The following is a 22,027-nucleotide window of genomic DNA, read 5'->3' on the forward strand; positions in this document are numbered from 1 at the left end:
AGTGTGAAGGACTGGCTGGACACACTCTATACTGTGTGTCCTTGCTCTGGTGGGGTCAAACGGTGATGCTTGATTCATAGGGACCTGACATCAGACATTAATGCACAGCAGGCCTTGACCAGTAGGGGGCGGAAGAAGTTCAAAACACAAAGGTCATCTAGTGCCTGCATGTATGATGTACTAAAAAAGTTGGAATCAGTACAGCTTGCATTTTGTCTTTTAGTTTTCCTTTGCACACAGTCACACATCTGTTACCTCTCCTCAGTGACCCTGAGGAGAGAGCACTCTCAGGTGCAGCTGTTGCCAAGATGAAGATGCCACTGTCTCACCAAATGCGTGAGATGTTTGGCCTTCTGTATGCCAGGAACACTGAATATCCACAGCAGATGAGGTATATGTTTGAAGAAATTCAGACTTGTCTCTTTTCAAGCTCGCCTCTTGATTCTCAAAGCGCACAAGGTCTCTGAAAACAGTGTTTGCCATGACTGATGATGTGGCAGATAGGCATGACTTTTAATCCATGTTTTTGCCCGTTGTAGTTCTAGTGCAACTTCATTGTATATGCACAGATATCTTTGTGAAAGAAAAAAAACAACAAAATTGAATGAATGCTAGAGAGCTTGTTTATGTTGGGAAAATATTTATTTCATACTTTTATACAGATTCAAGTGAAAGAGTTAATTGAAATAAATAGCCCAAAACAATACCATATTATTGACATTATAGCCACTATGAATAAATATTATCAAAAGGAACAGTAATACATCACCTGGATGTTACAATATCTTTTAACCTAATTAGGTGACTAAAATTAAAAATGTTCATTATTCAAAAGTGAAGCAGCTGATCTGGAGCGCAACAAAGGTAAGTTTAACAAAGGTACGTTAACAAAGGTAACAAAGGTAAGTTTTTTCAGTTCCTTCTGACAATGAATTATTTTCTGCTGCGAAGTAATTCAGTTCATTGAAGCCTAAGGTTGATTCCCACTCCTCTCCTGCCCACCTGGCAGGGATTATTGGCCAAATATCAACATTCTGAGAAGCTTTTCCCGGCCTGTCCTTTACAGCAGACATGTTGATGTATTGCAGCAACAGGCTGCTCTTTAGCAGTCATGCTCCCCCTGCTGTCCATAAAGCGCCTCTGCGCCCCACACACCCTCCCTGCCTTTCAGGGTTAAAAATACTTTATTGATCCCTGAGGGGACAATGGGTCAGTTCGGCTACAGTTGCTCAATTATGCAATTTTGCTCAAATTATGAGAAAATGGAAAGAAATATGAAATATTAAAATCTGTGCCTTATAAATTTTAAAAGTATGTACATTTTGTATAAGTTGTATCCAAAGTAAACTATTGGGCCACTCCTCCTCATTTACATACAGTTTGAACATGAAACATAAAATTTAGAATGCCAAATGACTTTTTTTTTTCCATTTAAGCTTTTTAATTTCCTACTTGAGTTTCATAATTGATGTTTGCCCTGTCTTATTCCCTTTGCCATTTTCAATTTCATCTTTACAATTTAAGCCTTCAATTTGAGCATTTTCAATTGTTTTGCATTTTAAATTTCACTTTTTCAGCGTCAATTTCAGTTTTCAAATGATCATTTCACATTTCAAATTTGCTTTTTCACTTTCCCTTTTCTTTTAACCATTTAACTATAACCTAATTATTCCTTTTAGTGGAGTGACCAGAAGGTGACCAAATATATCCCTCTATAGGTCAGTGATTCAACCTGGGAATCAGGACATCCTAGAATAAGTAGAATAATAGATAAATTAATACAAATAATAAAACACACAAATTATTAATAATACTTCAGTGCATTTATTTATAATGTATTTAATACTTTGATAAACACCCTTTTGTTGTAAAATCAAGAGAACTGATTTGTTGTGTAAAAGTCATGACTATGCATCATTTAATCTTTGGTGGCTGTGAGTCAAAAATGTTGAGAAACACTGTTGGGGGCAACTGTTGCATATACGAGTGCAGCAGGTGTATGTATACACAAAACATATAAATATACACAAAAAGTGAGACATATTTCATTAGTATTTTAATTCCACAATTATTAGTTAATGATTTACAAAATACAAATTCACAGTCTCTCATAATTGAGCTACTCTTGAAATGAAGAGCATGCACGCATGTTCAAACAGACAAACACATGCACACACACAGTCATTCTCAAGTGGAATGAGAGCTCGTGGCTATCTCATTCACATTCAGTCTTGCTGATTGATCCTATCCTCTCTTCTCATTTAATCTGGGTAAAAGGTACAGGGTAAAAGGCTATGTGAATAGGAGGCTATGGGAGAGGAATCTATTACTAATCAATCAGATCCAGTTAGAGGTATGATGTCACATACTGCCCCCTGGGGGCACACACTATAAGGCAAGATGACTTGACAGGACTCCATAAACAGATCAGGCATGGCACAGAGGTAGCGATTTGTTATTCCTCTATCACAAGGCTGAATCAAGATTAAATCTCTGTCCTCAGAAAACAACACACTAGAATCACGACAAAAAGTTTGAATCCCCTCTGCTGGAATTACATGTCATTAACACGGCTGTGGATTCTTTCAGAATGTAAATAGTTTGCAACATAATACATTTGTGCATTGAGCATGTGCGCATTATGGATTTCTATGCAGCAATGTGTATTTGTGTGAATCCAGGGTTTTAATAAAGTGCCTTTTAAAACAGATTAGCATCCTGAGCCATGGAGACTGGCATATATTCATCTAGATAGAATGGTAAAATTAGTTAGAAATGCTTTTTCATTGTACAAGCAATTATCTGTCGGTGCAAGGGTTCATACAGTATTCCTAATGGACAGACACTGAACCAGAATGTCACTGAGAGATGAGATGAGAAATTTATCTTCAGCAGGATTTTGATCAAAGCCTATACAGAGATATTTAGATTGTTTAGACCATCTCTGATTTTGTCACTGCCTCACCATTCCCCCAACCTCTCCCTCCTTGTCTTGAAAACACTAGAGGAACAGGCTTTGTCCTCTAGGTTCAAGAATTAAATGATGAAAGAGGTTTGGAATGAAACAAAGAGGAATCAAGAAAAAAAAAACTACTGAAACGTAGCCCAAAGTATTATTATTCATATTTCTATGTTATTTACTCTACTGTTATTATTACTAAGGAGAAAGTGCAGAAGACACTGCAAACAGTGGGAGGCAGAGCAGACAACAGCAGACACCACAGATAGGGGAGAGAGAAGGCAGTGTGAGGCAGCCCTGAGAGAACACTGAAGCACATATAAAGAAAGTGTGTAACATGCATGTTTGATGACATGTTTGATATGTGAAGAGATTTAGGCTCCTTAAATTTGGCAACTTAATATTTTGTGTCTTGGTGCTTGACTTGATATATCATGCTGCTCTTTTAAACATTTCTAATTTTATGTGCTAACATGAGTTACGTTGTGGTATAAAAATACTGCTTCCATGGTAAATGAAGCTTGTCACTGAGCCTGTGTACAGCAGCTATCTATTGTGTCTGTGTGTTTTACAATGTTTTAGTGCTCTACATATACTACATTCGTACCTCTCTTATAAAACCTTGTCTGTGGTCATAGGGAATGCCTGTTCCTCTGTTGCCCGTTTCAGCTGTGGTGTTCTGCAAGGCTCTATCCTTGGTCCAGCTTCCTCTCATCTAGATCATTCAGAACCATGGTATCTCCCACCACTTTTCTGCAGATGGCACACAGTTATATGTCCGTTTTCAAACCAACAACCCCAGCAGTCTTGATAATCCCACCCTATCTCCTAAAAATTACATTCCCATGATACTAAACTGTATTCTTAATTATATTTAGAAAGAAAGATATTTTGTTGTGGATTGTTTGTTTCTGACTTATCACAAATACACTTGTAATCAACATATCTTGTTGCCTTACAGCTAAACTGCATTCTCAATTACATTTCAAGGGAAACATTTTTGCCACGGAATATGTTTGTTTCTGACATATCACAAACATGCTTCTAATCAACATATCTTGTATATCATGTTGGGAAAAATCTTCACCAGTTTTGTTACCTTTAGCCAACAATACCACTTGGTTAAGGTTAAAGAAAGGTTAAGGTTTAAAACACACTTGGTTAAGGTTAGGTCAAGTTTACGTTTAAGTATATTAAAAAACAAACAAACACTTGGTTAAGGTTAGGGTAAGGTTAGGTTTAGGCATAAAAACCACTTATGGTTATGGAAACGCAAAATATATTTCCCTTGAATGTAGTTTAGCTGCATGATAATTTAATATTTGGGAGACAGGGTGCTATAATCTGTTTGCCTGTCTCAGTGACGTTAAATGTTGGCTGTCCCAACTTTTTAAAATTCAGTGACAATAAGTCTGAAGTTATAGTCGTTGTCCCAATTTGACCAGCCTGCTTTATAGTAAGCTTGGTTCCCTGACTAAAAACATTAAGCAATCTGCTAGAAACCTTGGATTTATTTTGGTGCAGATCTGTTTTGACACTCAAGTTAAAAATGTTGTCCAGTCATGCTTTTTTCAATTTTTAAAAAAAAAAAATCTCCAAAATTAGATCATTCCTGTCTACTGATTTATTTTTTCCTGCCTCAACTACTGCAATGCACTTTATGTCAGCATCAGTCAGAACTCCCTTCACTGGCTCCAACTTAAACTGGCTGCCTGTTAAATTCGGTATTGAATTTAAATTCTACTTATCACTTTTAAAAAATGAAATGGCCTTTTTTTTTTTCAAATTACATCAAGTACTTATTAAACACCTGTGTGCCTGGGTGTTCACTTAGATTGGTGGATGGGGCTCTGCTGGTTATTCCTAGGTTTCGGCTAGTGATGACAGGGGATATGACAGACAACATATTTAGTGTGTTTTAAATCTCCTCTCAAAACATTCTTTTAACGGAAAGCTTTTATGAATGTTTGATATGTTGCTGTGTTTTATTAAGCTACTTCTGTCAGTTTCTATATTTGTGTAACTTAATTTCATCCTCCTCTGTTTTATGATCTGTTTCTTTTTTCTTTTGTTTTTAGTTGTTTTTATTTTTTCCATTAAGCACTTTGTAACTTTGTTAAAAAAAATTACTATATAAATAAAGCTTATAATAATTATTATTATTACTATTATTATTACTATCATCTAGCAGCATAAAATTACATAATGTGCCATTAAATTCAGTCTCAGTATGTGTTAGTGACATTATCAAATTGATGACATTGCTGATGAAGGGATGAAGGAGCATTGCTGTTCACTCTTACCAGAAGGTGCGGCTGCTGTGAATGTCCATGATTCTTAAGCTTCCAGTTTCCAAAACAAATGAGACAGAGGTACAGCAAAAAGAGAAGGGGAACATACAAATGCCCGTACAAATTTACTTTACTTCCTTTCCTCCCTTCTTTCCTTGTGACTAAGCAATAATCAAGAGTTGCAAATGGCAGTGCCAGCCAGTGACTTGTTGGCAGGTGGGGTGGCGGATGCTGAAGGGTTAAAGGGTGGCAGGTCACAGAGCATGCTCAGGAGATGATGAGGATGCCAAAGTTCTTCTTGAGCTGTTCCAGGAAGATGAACGTGAGCACTGTGTGAGGAATCAACCGAATCCCTGCTGGGACGAGACCCTGCAAAAATATTTGACCTCTGGTTACGATTTGTAGTGAGCTTGTTGTTCAGATAGATCTGTGGACTTAAAGATGTGCAGTACAAAATCACTGAGGAGCAAGTGAACTGAGGGGGGAAGAATCTTAGGGCTGAGTTTAGTAGGTTCTTATCGCCTGCCTGTCTCACTAATAATTAAACACTTGCTCCGAGGTTTTAGTCAGTTAATTTAGTTAAGGGGCGTGATAACCCGTGGTACTCCTCTGATTTAGCAGAACTTGTTCATGCTCGGAACATAATGTGGGCTAAGGTGAGGACAACAGGCTCTGTTACTGATTGGACCGCCTATAGACAATTAAGAAATAAATGTTCCTCTATAATTAGGAAGGCCAAATCAGAATATTTTCTATCTGTCACCACAAAAAACTTAAACGACCCAAGGAGATTTTGGAAAGCAATAAAAAATCTCTGTCAGCAACACTTCTGCGGTACCCTCTGTTGTCATGAAAGATTCTGTTGCCATACATGACAAAATGGATATTTTGAATTGTTTTAATGAGCATTTTGTGTCTTCTGGCTACCTGTTTGACTCTGCTTGCTCTGCATCTGTGAATTCCAGCGCTGATGTGCCACTGTATTCTGGTCAGGTTTTTAATTTCGTGCCCTTCTCTGTGCAGGAAGTTCACAAGGCTTTATCACAGCTGGATCATACAAAATGTGCGGGACCTGATTTGATTGATCCTTATTTCTTAAAACTTGCAGCTGATTTTGTTGTTGAGCCACTTACACATCTTTTTAATTTAACAGTGGAGACAAACGAAATTCCAATGATCTGGAAATCTGCTTTTGTTCTCCCCTTGTTGAAAGGGGGAGACCCAAGCACCTTGAATAACTACAGACCAATATCTAATTTGTCAGTATTGGCCAAAAGTTTTTATACACCAATGAGATTTTATCAACACATCAATCAGGCTTTAGAAAGAGACATAGCACAATCACTGCTGCAATGAAAGTGGTAAATGATATTTCTGTTGCTCTTGATAGGAGACAACATTGTGCAGGTCTCTTCATTGATTTGTCCAAAGCTTTCGACACAGTCGACCATGATGTTTTAAAACTTAGACTGCTGCAATCCGGACTCTCAGAAGATGCAGTTGCTTGGTTTTCAAATTATCTCTCTAATCGAACTCAGTGCATCAGATTTGACGGTCTAAACTATAAAACTATTTCTGTTCTTAAAGGTGTGCCAGAAGGGTCTGTCTTGGGACTTCTCTTGTTTACGATTTAAGTAAATAATCTGGGTCAAAATGTATCCAATGCTACCTTGCATCTTTATGCTGATGACACTGTCATCTATTCCTGTGCAGCAACTCTTGCACATGCAGTTCATCACTTGCAAAATGCCTTTTCTGTTCTGCAAAATACGTTGTGCGAGCTGAAACTTGTTCTGAATGCTGATAAAACCAAGCTCATGTTGTTTACCAACTCTAAGTGAAGCGCCAATGTACCTGTGGTAACTACAGGTAATGGAAAAGAGATTGAGATTGTCGAGTCTTACAAATACCTGGGTATCTTACTTGATGACTCTCTTAGTTTTAAATCACATGTTCAGTACCTGGTCAGGAAACTAAGGCTGAAATTAGGTTTCTATTTTCGTAACAGGATGTGTTTCTCTTTTGATGCAAAAAAGCGTCTTGTTGCTGCCACCTTCTTACCTGTGTTGGATTATGGTTATGTTTTATATATGCATGCCTCTAGTAAGTGTCTTCATATGGTTGACACAGTGTACCATGCATCCTTAAGATTCATTACAAATTGTAAAGCTCTTACTCACCACTGTGAATTATACGCTCGGGTAGGTTGGCCAGCTCTGGTGACACGTAGGTTCACATATTGGTGCATTTTTATTTATAAGACTATTCTTGAGCTGCTTCTGCCCTATCTATGTGATCTCATTGCACAGAAAAACACCGGACTGTACTCTCTGCGTTCACAGGAATTCTTTCTGCTCTGTGTCCCAAATGTCTGGACTGAAATTGGGAAGAGGGCTTTCAGTTACTCTGCTCCCTCGACATGGAATTTGTTGCAGAGTGAACTGAAACTAAAGGACTTCGTGTCAATGAATGTTTTTAAATGAGTAATGAGAGATCGTGAATTGAGATCCATTGAATGTTGTTGTTTTTAGCACATCAGTGTTTATATTGGTCTCCCCGAAAGCTCTGTCTTATTCATCTTTTGACTTGCTTGTATTGTACTGTTGTGTTGTTGTAATGTTTGTTTGTTTTGTAGTGATTTTCTCTTGTGATTTTAATTCTTTCTGTCGTGTCTCTGTCTGTAACTTTGTGTTTTTGCTGCTGACCATCTTGGCCAGGTTTCTCTTGAAAATGAGATTTTTAATCTCAATGGGATTTACCTGGCTAAATAAAGGTTAATAATAATAATTTGAAATGGTCCTCACTTCAAACGGACCCTCAGTTTCGCATAGTGCACATTTAGAGATAGTACACCATTCTGAAATTTGATGTAATTGCAGAGTTTTTAGTACAAAAATGTTCACTGACCAGCCATTTGAAAGAGATATTTTCTCATTTTAATGGTTTACTCGCTTGTTAACTAAATGTAGGACATTGTCAGTATTGCTAAAAAGGCTCAAAGCCATATCTAAGGCCAAAAAATTACTGATGAAAGATCAAAATCATGAAAGAGGATATACGATATTTAGATTAATATAAATAGTTGTTAAGACCCTTCTATATAAGTTTTTATTGGACTGTATTAGTTGTAACCAACAGAACACAAATGATCCATGACTGACAAATATTTCAATATCCACAAACATGTATTTTTTTCATTTGTGTTGTGTAAAGTCATATCCACAAAAATATGGAACAATGTGCAAATACGCATGACTTAACTGTGCAAACATGTATTTTAATTTCACATAAAAATTTTACAGGTTTTATTTGTAAATTGCTTCACCACAACCAATGCATGTAAAGTCATATTTACACATTTGCTGATGTGCTTACTTGGCTTGCTAATTGAAACTGTACAGCTAACATCAGTGCAGATAATATAGTCCTTGCTGTTTGTATGACAGTACAGTGAAGCATCAGCCAGTTGTTTAGAGGAATGTTACAGATAGCCAACACAGAGCTACACCTTCCTCTCCTATTAGAAAAATTATAACCATGGTGTCAACAACTTGAACCTACTCTAATGATCTACTGCTGTCCTAGAGATTGAGATTTGATTTATTGGTCCCTGTAGGGAGATTTGTCTTCAATGACTGTGCGTAACAAAGAGGGCAACATTGCACATCACAAGGCAGACATCAACAGTAACGACATGTGACTAAACATAACAGTAAAGCAATAACAACACAAAGCAGTGGTAGACAGACAGATCACAGTGGTAGACAGACAGATCATGTCCTAATGTCCTACCTGACTGAAAAAACAAAACTATGTGCAAACTCTGTTGTCTTATATGACATGTTTAGAGCAAAGTGCACCAGTGTACTAGTAATGATACTGCACAGTTGAGTATGTTTAATTAGTAACACATTTCTCCTTAAGGAAGGTGTCAGAAAACAAAGACTTGATGTGTAACTCAGCAAGTGGCAATTTTCTGAGTTGTTATAAAGTTTTATTTCAGCAAAGTGGCTGCAGTTGCAGCAGACAATGCCATATTGCTAACAAACAAGCAGTGTCTTCTGCAAACTTGTAAAAGTAAGACGTAAATGAGAAGCTTATTAAGTAATGTGAGCATAAAATCTGCCTGTAGCTGGGAGGGAACAATAGCCAGCAGTGGGTGCTTGTTCAGTGCAATGGTGATGGTGGCTTGGCGGCTTGATAGGTCTTAACATTGCAGCAGACAGTCAGTTCACAGACCTCTCACTTCTCTTGTCAGGCTCTCAGAGTAAGGCTCTCAGAGTAAGGCACACATAGCAACGCATGAAAGGGTACTACCACAGCTAACACTAACATTACAAACATCAGATAACACTATAAGCCAGCACAGCACACTCACCATGGATTACACTCTCACCACAAACGTGCAAACCACTGTTTCACGTGTACAAATGGAACCACAAATGCGTAAATATGGCTTTGCTCTGGTGACGCTATTTACATTTGTAAGACCCTTAACCTCTTTATGTTAAAATAAATAAATATAATATAAATAAAATAAATATGTTAAAATATTAGTTTACACAGTAAGTTATGTGTATTTGAAAATTCCTCTCTATTTTTTGTGGATATGACTTTACACAACAAAGTTTGTGGATGGTGAAATAATTGTGGATCATTGTACATATTTGTGGATTGTCTTCTGTGGGTTACTAATAGTCCAATAAAATCTCCCACAGCCTTCACACTTAAAGATATGATAAGATAACACTGACAGATGTTGAATGTCTTTGAGCCATGATTAAAAGATTACATACGTCAGTGGCCTCATATCTGACTTCTAAAGCCAGAGAACAGCTCTTAGTTATCAAGCAGACTTTGGTAGTGCAGTATCAAGCATATTAGAGCCAAACGGCTGCATTGACATTGAGTCAAATCACTGAAATGCACTAATAATCAAAAACAATATATAAAATATAAAAAATTCAAGTACTGTGATGAAGACATTTTGGTTGAAAGCCACATACAAGACCATAAATAACCACAAATGGTTGTGAGAATGTAAATAGGCTCTAACCTTGTAAAATGCCAGAGGACCCAGCTTGGCAGTTTCTCGTAGGCAATGCATCACACCCTGGAGACACACACATACAGGGTCAGAATGGACAGAAGATGGGAAAGTAGAGACAGAGAGGGATGAAAAGATGAGAAAAAAGAAGGAGAAAAGGAAAGAGGTGAAAAAGGATGAGGTAATTCACTCACTGTGTACTCTCCCTTTGAGTTCATCAGCCTGGTCTTCATCACATCCAGAGGTTGACACAAGAACGTAGCACAGCCTCCCTACAGATTCACAAAGGTAACGTGTATGTTAGCGTGTGTCAAAGAGTGTGTGTGTGTGTGCAAAAGAGAGAGGGAGTTGTGGATGCAATTCATGCAACAAGTTATAGATACAAACCACGGGTCACCACCCCGACAATTCTAGCTTCTACGATAGGAACAACATCATCTCCCTGCTATGGAGAACAACCCCCATTAACCTGATATGAATTTGAATGTATCTAGTTTTCAGTTCTCTTTTTGGGAGACACAGAATCAGCAGCCTCTTTGTCTGTAATTATTGTCTAATGATATGTTTACAAATTGATATCAAAATTGATTTCATAAATAATTATTGGCGCCATCATCTAATCCCACCACATAGGAATGGTATGGCATGGTATATACTGGTATGTGATGCAGACCTAGATATAAATAGTGTGCAAAAGATGTAGCTTGTCAGTAAATCAAGAACAGTGCAGCCCTCATTAAGAAACTCGTGTTTTGGTGTAAAACGTCTTGAAAGCAAAAGTGCAGAACATCCTAAACCATTTCAGATTCAGTACAGTACATTGTACTGATTCAAACTTTATTTGAAAGAGGAGTCAAAAAACACAGAAATGAAAAGCAGAAAAGTTCAAGGTCCATTTTCCCACTAAAACGGCAGGAGGTACAAGGACACAAAGATGCTGTACAAATCTGCGTGGAAACAGAGCCCACATTGAATAGTCCTAACCTCAATAGAACAATGCACAGGTACCGACCTCAGCCCAAAAAAAGACCCCATAGCTTTGCGCAGTGTGAATCAGGCCCAATGAGACAACCTGATACTCACAGCAATGAAGCTGGAAAGGAAATGTGTGAATATGCTGTCTCCCATCACGCCTGTTGCCAACACCACCTGCTTGGCTTGGTCGTAACACGCCAACTGAAAGTGGAATAAGAGGGAGAAGGGGGAGGAAATTTTCAGGATTTTCACGGTTAATGGAAAAATTTACCATCTATAGTATCAAAAGCTGCCATTTAAATTCCAACACCCTGTCCAGAATGCCAATTATTGATGATCAATATAGGTTTGCCTGTTACAAAAGCAATGTAACCTGGGAGTGTAATGAAATTCAGAAAATCTTCCAGGTTTAACTGGACTGGGATAAGATTGTTGTTGTTGTGATTGGTGATTACATGTGCAGAAGTTCTGCATTAACACTGGGTTAGCTCTTAGGTTTAATTACATTTGCATTTCATTGTAGTTATGCTGCCATTAACAAGTGCATTTAAAATTATTATCATTTTTCAGAGGGTATGGGCCAATGCCATGAACGCGTCTATATATTGATGCTGTCATTTTCCCTATCCACTCTGTTCAACTGGGCATCTGATAAAAGGCCTGATGATTATTATAGTCAATCAGATAAAACTAAAGGCTGTATAGCACTTGCATTATAGGTGTGGAATCAAGACAGAGTGGTGAAATGACATGCTGTGGGATGCATCCTTTAAGAAATGAATTACAGCAAGTTTCATAGCACTTGTAGTGATTGCTCTAAACTTTAATATCATTTATGCAAAACTTGAATACTTATAGCATATAATCAGTTGCCAATATTGCAATGAATTATGTGGACTCAGTGAATCTGAAGTTACACCAATGCTAGAGTTTCACTGAGGTTAGACCAGCAGACTAGAACCAATTTCATTTGGATATGCTTCTAACTTTGAAAGAGGAAAGCCAAGGCTATCATGCTCTAATCCATTATGCAATGTTTACATGGGACACTGATCAACCATGCTATTCATCTAAGAAAGGAATTCAGCCATGAATTCATCATGTGGATGTCTGTTGGCAGGAATGAAATTAAATGAAACAATTAAGTGTCGTAGGAAAGGGAAAAACATTGCTCTTTACTGTGCTAAGAAAGCCTCAGGTGTCATGAAAATCTGCAAGCAGTTTTGAATTACTTTTAAATCGCAAAGCGTGTGTCTGCAAAACCAGTAAATGCAAAGGTTACATGATGATAAAGTTCAGTGAACGCAAGGATCTGTAGAGCGTGACTTGCCTGTCCCACAGTGACCAGCGCTCCTCTGCTGGAGGCCATGGTGGCTCCTGAGAAGAGTTTCCTCACTCCCTCTATGCAACAGGACAAAGGTGAGCGGGTCAGACATGCGGCTGCACAACACACAGTCTGTAACGTGTACTCTACATGCAGTCACAGTGCGTAGCCTGCTCATGTGTTACCTTCTCTGAAGACCCTGATAAGCCCATCAATGGCATGTTTGTAGCTAGAGGAAACAAGAGCACACACATTAAACAGTTGTCATATCACAGAGTTTTAGAATTCCTTGTCAAAATGAGCGGTTTCCAGCAGGTTACAGCACTCACTTTCTCCTCAGCTCTGGTGGTAGTTTCACATCGTTCTGCATCCTGGAAAGGACAGACAAGCTTTAAAATGCAATAAACAAAAGACCCTGGGTTTTAAACAAGAAAACAAAACAACAAACACTTGCTCAGGTTAAAGTCAATTAAGTCACTCAATTCAGTAATAAAAAATAGTGCAACAACGACATTTTTGTCAGCTACACTGATTAGAGGAATATTATAATATATTTAACAGCCATTCCTTGACAACTGTTTGATATTCAGTGCAACTTTCAAAAATAAAAAGTAGTACTGGCTGGCCTTGGTCTTGAACCCAGCTACTCTCTCAGCTGTGTGACTCACAGAAGTTGGTGTCAAATCAAATTGAGCCTGCACTAGTCAATTCTAATCTCAGATGGTCACCACTTCATCGCTTGTAAGGGCCTTTTGCCTATGTTCTCTCTAGAGCTTTGGTACAAAACTAATGACAGACTGTTAGAAATAAACAAGAACCGCTAACACATCATTTTAACTGTGTGTATTAAAAAGAATTTTAATATTGCCTTACCTGACATTAACCATATCTGCCGGCGTGCCAACAAAACCACCAGTAAAACCTATTGGCAAAGACAAAAAAAATATGTGTACAATGGTATACCTGTGCAGTTAATTCTGTGTATGTGTGTGTGTGAGAGAAAGACAGAGAGGGAGAGCGAAACAGATAGAGGATACATGTTCCCACCTCCAAAGGCTCCCAGCAGGACCTTCTGGTAGAAGGGCATGGGGCCCTGGCTTGTGCTGCCCAGCATGTCCCTCACTGTCTCATAGATGGCAAATCTGGTTAAGGAATAGGACATCTGAGGGGAGGGGAGGAAAATACAAAGTGGGTTATGGCTGGAAAGAGAGGGCAGACATTTTTGCAGGTGGAAATGAGAATGGGAGGCTTAGAGGACACATTTAAATGAATTACTGCCCCTTGAGCCATAATTCAAGGTGAACATTTAAATAAAGGCCCAGCTCAAGGTTTAACAGAGGGATATGTCACCATTCTAATGAGTGCCATAGAAAACATCAGGTTATACCATCATAGATCTTCAAGACCATAAGCTTATAGTCTGTACAGACTATAAGCAAAATGAAAATAGAAGAAGAACAGAGGAAAGAAAGATAGTGCACTTGGAAAAAAATAGTAAAGGAAGAGGATGGTAAAAAAAAAAGAATGAATCATGGGCTGAATCCTCAGCACAGTGTCACGCTGTTGCTTCGTTCAAACACTAGGAGGAGTCTCTGGTTGCACAATCCAGGAGTTCAAACAGTTTTGGGAGTTTTCACTACTCCAAGTCTGTCTTTACTGTCACACTTCAAACGGAGCGGTCCACCCTCTGATCCGAGTCAACCCCTCTCTCATCCACTAGTCATGTTCAATCTCCTGTAGTGTTTACACTGTCACACACCTAACACCAGTCAGGTATAAACTATATTCTTGCAAGTGACCGACACCCTGCAACCTCTCTGTTTTTCCCATTTATTAAAGAGATTGGGGAATATCACAGACAACATCAGTCTCAGTGACCTTGGCCTGACACATTTCTGCTGCCTACTATACAAAATTGGAGTCAGATGAGAGTAAGAAGCTCAGTCAAATGACATCACAGCTGCATGTTAGGAGGCTGAAAGGATTGGTTGCAACATGTTTCACAGCCAGCCAAGCAGAGCCAGTTTGATCTTTTCTAGATCTGATCAGAGTTTACCTGCAACAAAGAAGTTACTCACAAACTTGTTCTAATGTGAGCTGCTACTCTGCCTGCTCTTTAAAACACACAAACTGGTATACCTGGTCTGGTCAGGGGCACATGCTCAGATCAAACTTCCATTTAAGTGAGGAACTAAACAAATTTTTGGTAGCTGTGTGTACAAGGAAGAAAGCGAGGCACTGGAAAGTCAGTGTTAATGGGAATATACAGACATTAAAAGTGGAGCATGTGCTTCATATGTAAGACTGCGAGAGAAGAGAGAAACACACACACACACACACACACACACACACACACACACACACCCTGTTTCATTCATAATTATAGACACAGAGACAGGAGACACAGACTGCAGGCAGCCATCCGCTGGCTAGTGTTTACAGGAGAGACAGGATAAGTAAAGAACAGTAATAGCACAGCCGGAGTGAAAGGGAGGCACAGTCAGGTGAACCTGTTTTATATTTTATACTGACAAAAACACACACGCACATGGAAACATGTGGAGATGCAAACACACATACACACCTGTCTACAAAGGGAGGCAGAGAGGCCATTATAAAGAGCCAGCAGTCCGTCATTCTTCACCACATGGACAGCCATCCCCACCATCCTCATCTTCACCTCTTGTTGTGTCTGCAGGTGCACCTGAAATGACACAGTTGTTACCAGATCACTGACACACTGGACACAGCACTGGAGTAAACTAGAAGCCTACACACAGTGGGAATCTACACATAGAGTTGATGCAGCAACCTTTTGGGTAAAAGGCAACTTCTACACATCTAGGCCTGGCTTTTATTTGAAAAGCTAAAGGTTAAAACACTAGCAGCACTGCTGGCAGAAAACGCATGATAACACATATCTTGTAAACAACTGTCAGCTACAATGCGTAAGCAGTGGCTCTGACGGACACACGTCCTCTCTCTCTCTCTCTCTCTCTCTCTCTCTCTCTCTCACACACACACACACACACACACACACACACACACACACACACACACACATAAACACACAGCCTAAGGTTAACAAGGAACCTGCTAGTCCCCTTTTCTTGTCAGAGGAATTCTAGCTCTACAACCAGGCTCAGTTTCAAATGTGCTTTTCCAATCATTTAGTCTATTTTTACAGCTATCATTCTGTTTTATCACCCCACCCTCACCCCAGGGTTGCTCCTGCAGGTCTAGACACGGAGCATTTTTTGTTGTTGTTGTTGTTGTTGTTATTGTTGTTTTGTTGTAGTGTTGTTGGCTATATGGTCACAAACAGTCGTTTGATTATTTAAAGCTGTCATTGGAATAACTCTCCAAAGCCACTGCTGCAAATGTGAGTTTGCTGCAATTACAGCCCTGCCCTTTAATGTCTGGTTTGCCTCATCTAGCCAAATAGTTCCTGCACCATTGGCAAACTGAGCAGATTCATTTGATTTCTTTCAAAAAACATTGGGAAAACAGCAATGGACAGCTTAATAAGAAACGATCCAAACTTTAGCGAGAAATTAGTAAAAAGTTACAAGAAAATGATCCAAAAATTAGAAAAAATAAATGTAAAAAAAAATAACACCATCAAGGAAATTACCTGAAATTTATATATATATATATAAAACATAAGTCCTGACAATTAGTAATTAAAAAAAAAACACCTTTTTCCACCTTTCCTGTTTTTGAAAGAAATCAAGCCAATTTGATCAGGTTTCAGAGGGTTAAATACTTTGAAAGGCATCTGAATGCAGGGCACTCAAATGCCTTTCACAAGTACTAAAACAAGAAATCTGACATCTATCCAGGTTTCAAAGGGTTAAGGCCAGGGATTTTTACTAAGCCTCTAATATGATCTCCATAGTTTAGGGCCTGAATTTAGTACTTCAGTTGAAATGCAGTTAGTCCCTCTTCACCATGGTAATGCCTCAGTGCATAATGCACAACTGACAGAGGTTTATCTTTCAACATCCATTAATCACACAACTTCCAGTCTACTTCCTCCATAATTTCATCAAAGTGTACATTTCTCTAACACCAAACCACATCAGACATACTTATGTGTCACTGTTGTCACCAAGAAAGAGATGAGAACATCTAGCTAGATGGCCCCAAGCCCCCCACACGCCAAACTTTTTTGACAGCCATTTTTATTTTTATTTGTGAATAGTAGCAATGTAAAAGTAGTGCAATTACCTAAAGAAATAACAGGACATACTTTAATACCCTACACACTGTTCCTATAAGGAGAGAAAATGCCCTTGAAGTGCTTTCTGCAGCCCCCCAGCAACAATAATGCTTACTTAAGGGTTTTTCTTTAACTGAGGATTTATCAAAGGGCCTCCCCTGTGTTGTGAGATACTCTGTGACACTCATTTTAGCTTCAGGTTAATCTTTAAAAAGAGCTTAAGGTATAAAACCTGACTGATGACTTTTGTGCAACCAGGCACTGGACATCTGGTAAGAAAAGTACTACCTTGTTAGCTGGTGAAATCCTCTCTTGCGCAACACTGGCACACATAACACACATCCACACACACACATGCACACACCCACACACACCCCATTTGTAGGCCCTGAATGAAAGCCGGTCTTGTTATAAGGTCAGATGGATCTAGTTTAACAACAAGATAAGATAAAGACAACAATAAGCACCTGGGTCAACTCAGTTCAGCCGAGGAAATCTATAAAACTTAAGTGTTCCTCGGTCAAACCAGAATTCCGTGCCTAACAAGCATAATCATATATTCTCTGGACTAAATTGCACTGCAGTTACTCTATATTTAGATGCTCTGCAGTTAGATTTTATGGGAACAGTGTAAGTGTTGAGTCTCATCAAACCGTAACTTGCTCATAACTTTTCTAAAAACTCAGTTTGTCTTTCAAGAGAGCACAATATCCTCCCTGACAGACTTTGAGTTATGATTAGCATTTCCAATCCTCTCTGGGTGAAAAAAGTTGTAAAGTAATTTTATTTTGAAAGAACAGAAAGTGAATGAGATCTTTTGAGTCTAAAAGCTTGTGCAGTGTCTTCATTATGTGCATGGAGGTATCTCAGTTACAGTTGGGCTCTGTGTTTATGTGTTTGATTAGTTGGTACTTTTGTTCATTTGTACGCAATGCTTTTAACAATGTGCAGTGCTTATGGGAAATGGGATATGTACTGTATAGGCTACCCAAGGCTCTGAAGTTACACTTAAATTTTAGCATAATAAAGACTTTGCATTCATTTTGGCCACTGAGACATTTTTGTCTTGGAGATGAGAAATACGTGGTCTCATGTGGCGAGCAGTGAGCATTGTGCTGTGCTCAAACTTTAAGTAAACCGAACTTTGAACTACCCCAGTCCATGGCCTCTCAATGCACAGCCAGCGGCTTCACAGTAGGCAACTGTAGGACACCCACCGTAACTGTAGTCATACGATGATGTAAAACATGGAGGAAAAACTCAATCAATCCCTGCTGTCAATTCAATAACCCCTGATAAGGGCAGACAAAATCAGTGCCATAAGGTTGGACAGTATTCAAATTTTATTACCATGAGAACATCCTCAAATTACACAAGGGTAGATGGCATTACTGACCAATTTTTTAAAAAATGTTCTACGGGGTCTGAAAGAGAATTTAAAAGCTGAATTTATACGTTCATTGCTTTATAATCCTCTGTCCTGGTAAAGGATTATATCATGGAATAGTAGCTACACTTTGACCACATTATCGTTTCTCATTAACTTCAGGATCATGGCGCCACTTAGTTGCCATAATGGCTCATCCTCCAGAATTAATGCTACTCATATTGTTACATTTAGTTGTGAAGGTGCCTGAGCAGCAGCTGCAGTGGGGTGGGGGTGGGGGCGGGGGCTCAACAGGACAACACATCAGTCCTTGCAGCAGCTGACTGGCGGCTGATTCAGTGACAGAACTGGAAAGCTTCACAGTTTCATCCAGATTTGCAGGCTCTTTCTGTCATTACAGGTAGCTACACACTCTGCAAACACAGCATAAAGAGTCTTGTTCTCTTGCTAAAAGGCCTTTAAGATCTCTGCATGAGGGAGACAGTGTGAACACGAGGCAGTATGCTTGAGGTTAAGCAAAGCAATCAAATCAAGGCTGGTTCTCGGTTCATTCACAAAACAGGAAGTAGCTTGCTAGTTTTCTACTTGTAGTGGCAAAGCCAACGCATGGACTGTGTTCTTCATAGTTACAAAAACTCTGTGCCACCTTAGCACTTTTGTATGGACAGGTGAAGTTTTTAAAGTAGTGCTGGGCGATATGTCTAAAAATGCTACCACAATAAAATATGTCATATCGGTCGGTATCACTAATTATCTTGATATATATCAGATAATAACTACGTCACATTACAAAGCTGCTTTGGGCCTCTGAGGCTCATTATTCTAACATCCTTCAGCAAACCAAACCAATGCAGCTTGCAGTTTATGTTTGCTGGGTATGTCTCCTCACTTGTAACTGGACATGCAACTGCATCTTTCTCTGTTCTTGCCATATGATTGGCAGTTTGTGCATCCAGCACAGAAGATAGTTATGTTGAAATTTATTGAAATTTTATTAAACATTTTTCATATTCATATTGATGGAAAATATATTGCAATAACAATAATGATTGTTTTATTGCATTCACCTCAATTGTACATATTCATTACTTGTAATGCAGAGGACGGCACCTTAGAGGGTGCATCCACATATTAGATAAGCATGTGCTCAAAAACATATCCAAGAAAAAAATTAATTCATTTGAGTAAATAATATATTACAGCTTTGCAATGTCTATCTACACTTATTCAAATATTGACTTGCATGGGTGTGTGAATGAGTGAAAATTTGAACATGCAATTTCTCAGGTGTTTGACTACCACATTCATAGCCAAGATAGTTATAACAGAAGTCATGCTACAGCATGAAAGCTTTTTCAACATTTTAGATCACAGTGAGTTCACCAGGTTCATGATCCAAGGCTTCACTCCATCAGCAGCAACCACAGATCAAGTTACAGTGAAAGTTCTCACACTTTTTGTTCACTTCTCTGTCAGAATGAAACATGCACTTACATGCAGTGTAATAATTACCTGCTGAGGGACATTCAGTGTTAGCATAGTCATCCTGCAGGATCAGCCTGGGGGTCTGTTACTGGTAATTACTCGGCATACATGTACACACACACACACACACACACACACACACACACACACACACACACACACACACCACTTCTGCCATGTGACAACAGTGAGAGAAGGGATGGAAGACCCTTTCCTTGGTCAGTGCCATTATGAGGTTACTATTTTTACGTATGGTTGTAAAACTCAAAAACAAGACCTGCAACACTGTGGCTACACTGGGTCAGTGCACTTTTTCACGTGGTATCAAAAATAATCCGGCATCTACTCTACATTACCCTCCCATTTCACAAAATACTGCTTTCAGTTTGCTATTTCTCTTTAAAACTGATACGTTGTTCCGGGCCAGAATAACTTCACTGTGCCACCTGCACACTGCTCACTTGCACAGCGTGGCATGTAGGAGAAGCAGGCTCAGAGTGCTTATGCCCTACATCCTGCCAGCTTTGGCCGGTGAAAAAGTGCTAGTCCCCATAGACATACAATGATACCCATTAGAGCCACAGATCACCGTACATCCACTCACTACAGAGCACCACAAACACACCAGAGCGCCTTTGGAAATGTTACACATCGCCTGCTACAGTGAGGCTCAGAGTTACTGCGGCGCAGCCTCTCATGTGGCTCCTCTGATCGGGAAACAGCTGGCAGCCTCGTCCTCAGGCCTGCAACCTCTGGAAGTCGAAGATCACATTAAACTGCGCATCCGAGCCTCCATCAGCCCTCACCTTGAGCAGGTCCAGGGGATGCGTGCAGCAGGCGGCCCCGCACGACGCCAGCCCCCCGAAGTACCACCGCGACATCCGTTTCTCCGTCATGTCTGGTTATCTCTGTCTATCCCCGACACCGTGCTCTTCTCGTCCCATTCAGCGATAGCGGTAACTTCCTGCCTGCCTGCACGCAGCCTCTGCTTTAGTCTGGAAACAACGCCGCCCCTCGCTGTAGGCTGATCACGCGCAGAGAGTAGGGCACCACTTGGGGGAGGGACACAGCGAGCTGAGCTTGATTAAAGACAAAGCTGCTTTTTTTTTCATCTGAAGTTGTATCAAGAAACAACAATATATTTTTACTAAAAACAATAAAAGTAACAAGTAAGGTGTCACAACCTAATCCTTAATTACTTTTGTTTTTTACACAAACAGAGCCTCTCTCTCTCTCTCTCTCTCTCACACACACACACACACACACACACACACACACACACACACACACACAAACACAAACACAAAATACAATTGCATGAAATTGTAATAAAACGCGCCCTAAACATGTCTGGTACAAGTTACATACCATCTGACTCTTGCCTTATTATTATTTGGCCTACGTGTGTGATTTATCTTTTTATCTGTCAACAGGATCACTACTGAACTGTGTAGGCAAAGGAGACGCAGAGGAGACGTACAGCAGGGCTCCAGCAGCCCTGCAGACAGTTGTTTTTCGACTTTAGTTCTGTTTTGCACTGCTTTCTAGAGGCAATGCCAGCCGTCATCTTGGTGTATCTGCCTTGTGTAGCTTTTATCATGCTTAGATGTGTTTTACTTATCTCTTTATTTATCTCCAACTGCACCGTGACCCCGGGTTTCTTAAAAGGCACACAGAACTATTTCTTCCTCTTCTCCCTCTTATCATTATTATTACAAAGGTGACACCCAGAAGGCCCCAGGGTCCAGCAGGTTGGACTGTTTTATGTTTGTTTTTATTGTTGTTCACGTTGTAAAGTAATTGATAATTTGATAAAGCTCACTCGCTTGTTGGTTAACATGCGGTCAGATTTATTTAAGAATCATGCAAAAACATCATGGACAAAATTCAGCTCTGGGCACCGGGGGCTTGAACGAGCGCCCCTCGTTCAAGCTGGCCCAGTCACCGGTAGCTTGTGCTCCAGAGGACACGGGTGGCCTCGTTAATCTTCAAACATTCCGCGGCCTGACCCCGCCACGGACCGGAGGACTTTGGGCTCCGGCAGCAACGCGCACCGCATCGTGTGCACGCGGACAGGCCTCCGGTGCGTGAAGGCTCCGCAGTGTTGTCCTCCCACACCGCAGAGCAGGCAGCGTGCGGAGGGGCGCAGCGCAGCCAATTGCCACCGTCCATGGCGGAGCTGCCTACCCGCGCGCCGCTGCGGTAGGCTACACCCGAAGGTCGCGCAAGTGGGTGTGCGTGTGTTTGTGAACGGCAGTATAAAAGCTCTGTTTCGTTTTGCGACTTTCCTCCTGCACCGTTCTCTCGCTGCCGGGTATTGTCGCCATCCACATGCTC

General features: G+C 39.9%; 1 protein-coding gene across 2 annotated transcripts; it reads right to left on the reverse strand.

Moving 5' to 3' along the window:
• Nucleotides 1–1,982: 1,982 nt before the first annotated feature.
• On the reverse strand, nucleotides 1,983–20,688 carry slc25a10b (solute carrier family 25 member 10b). Of its 2 annotated transcripts, XR_003928838.1 has the most exons (12): nucleotides 20,497–20,688; nucleotides 15,181–15,300; nucleotides 13,644–13,758; nucleotides 13,470–13,518; nucleotides 12,926–12,967; nucleotides 12,782–12,825; nucleotides 12,603–12,673; nucleotides 11,381–11,473; nucleotides 10,492–10,569; nucleotides 10,307–10,363; nucleotides 5,263–5,619; nucleotides 1,983–3,712 (listed from the first exon to the last, which is right to left on the reverse strand). XR_003928838.1 is itself a non-coding variant. In XM_030061996.1 (11 exons), exons 1-11 carry the CDS (start codon nucleotides 20,584–20,586, stop codon nucleotides 5,518–5,520), a joined length of 861 nt encoding a protein of 286 aa, XP_029917856.1. In that variant the 5' UTR covers nucleotides 20,587–20,688; the 3' UTR covers nucleotides 4,679–5,517. The 2 variants fall into 2 exon arrangements, 1 of the variants encoding a protein (XP_029917856.1); XM_030061996.1 differs by lacking the exon at nucleotides 1,983–3,712 and having other exon boundaries at nucleotides 4,679–5,619.
• Nucleotides 20,689–22,027: the final 1,339 nt, after the last annotated feature.

Source organism: Myripristis murdjan, chromosome 1 (genome assembly GCF_902150065.1).
Source record: "Myripristis murdjan chromosome 1, fMyrMur1.1, whole genome shotgun sequence".
Taxonomy (NCBI): domain Eukaryota; kingdom Metazoa; phylum Chordata; class Actinopteri; order Holocentriformes; family Holocentridae; genus Myripristis; species Myripristis murdjan.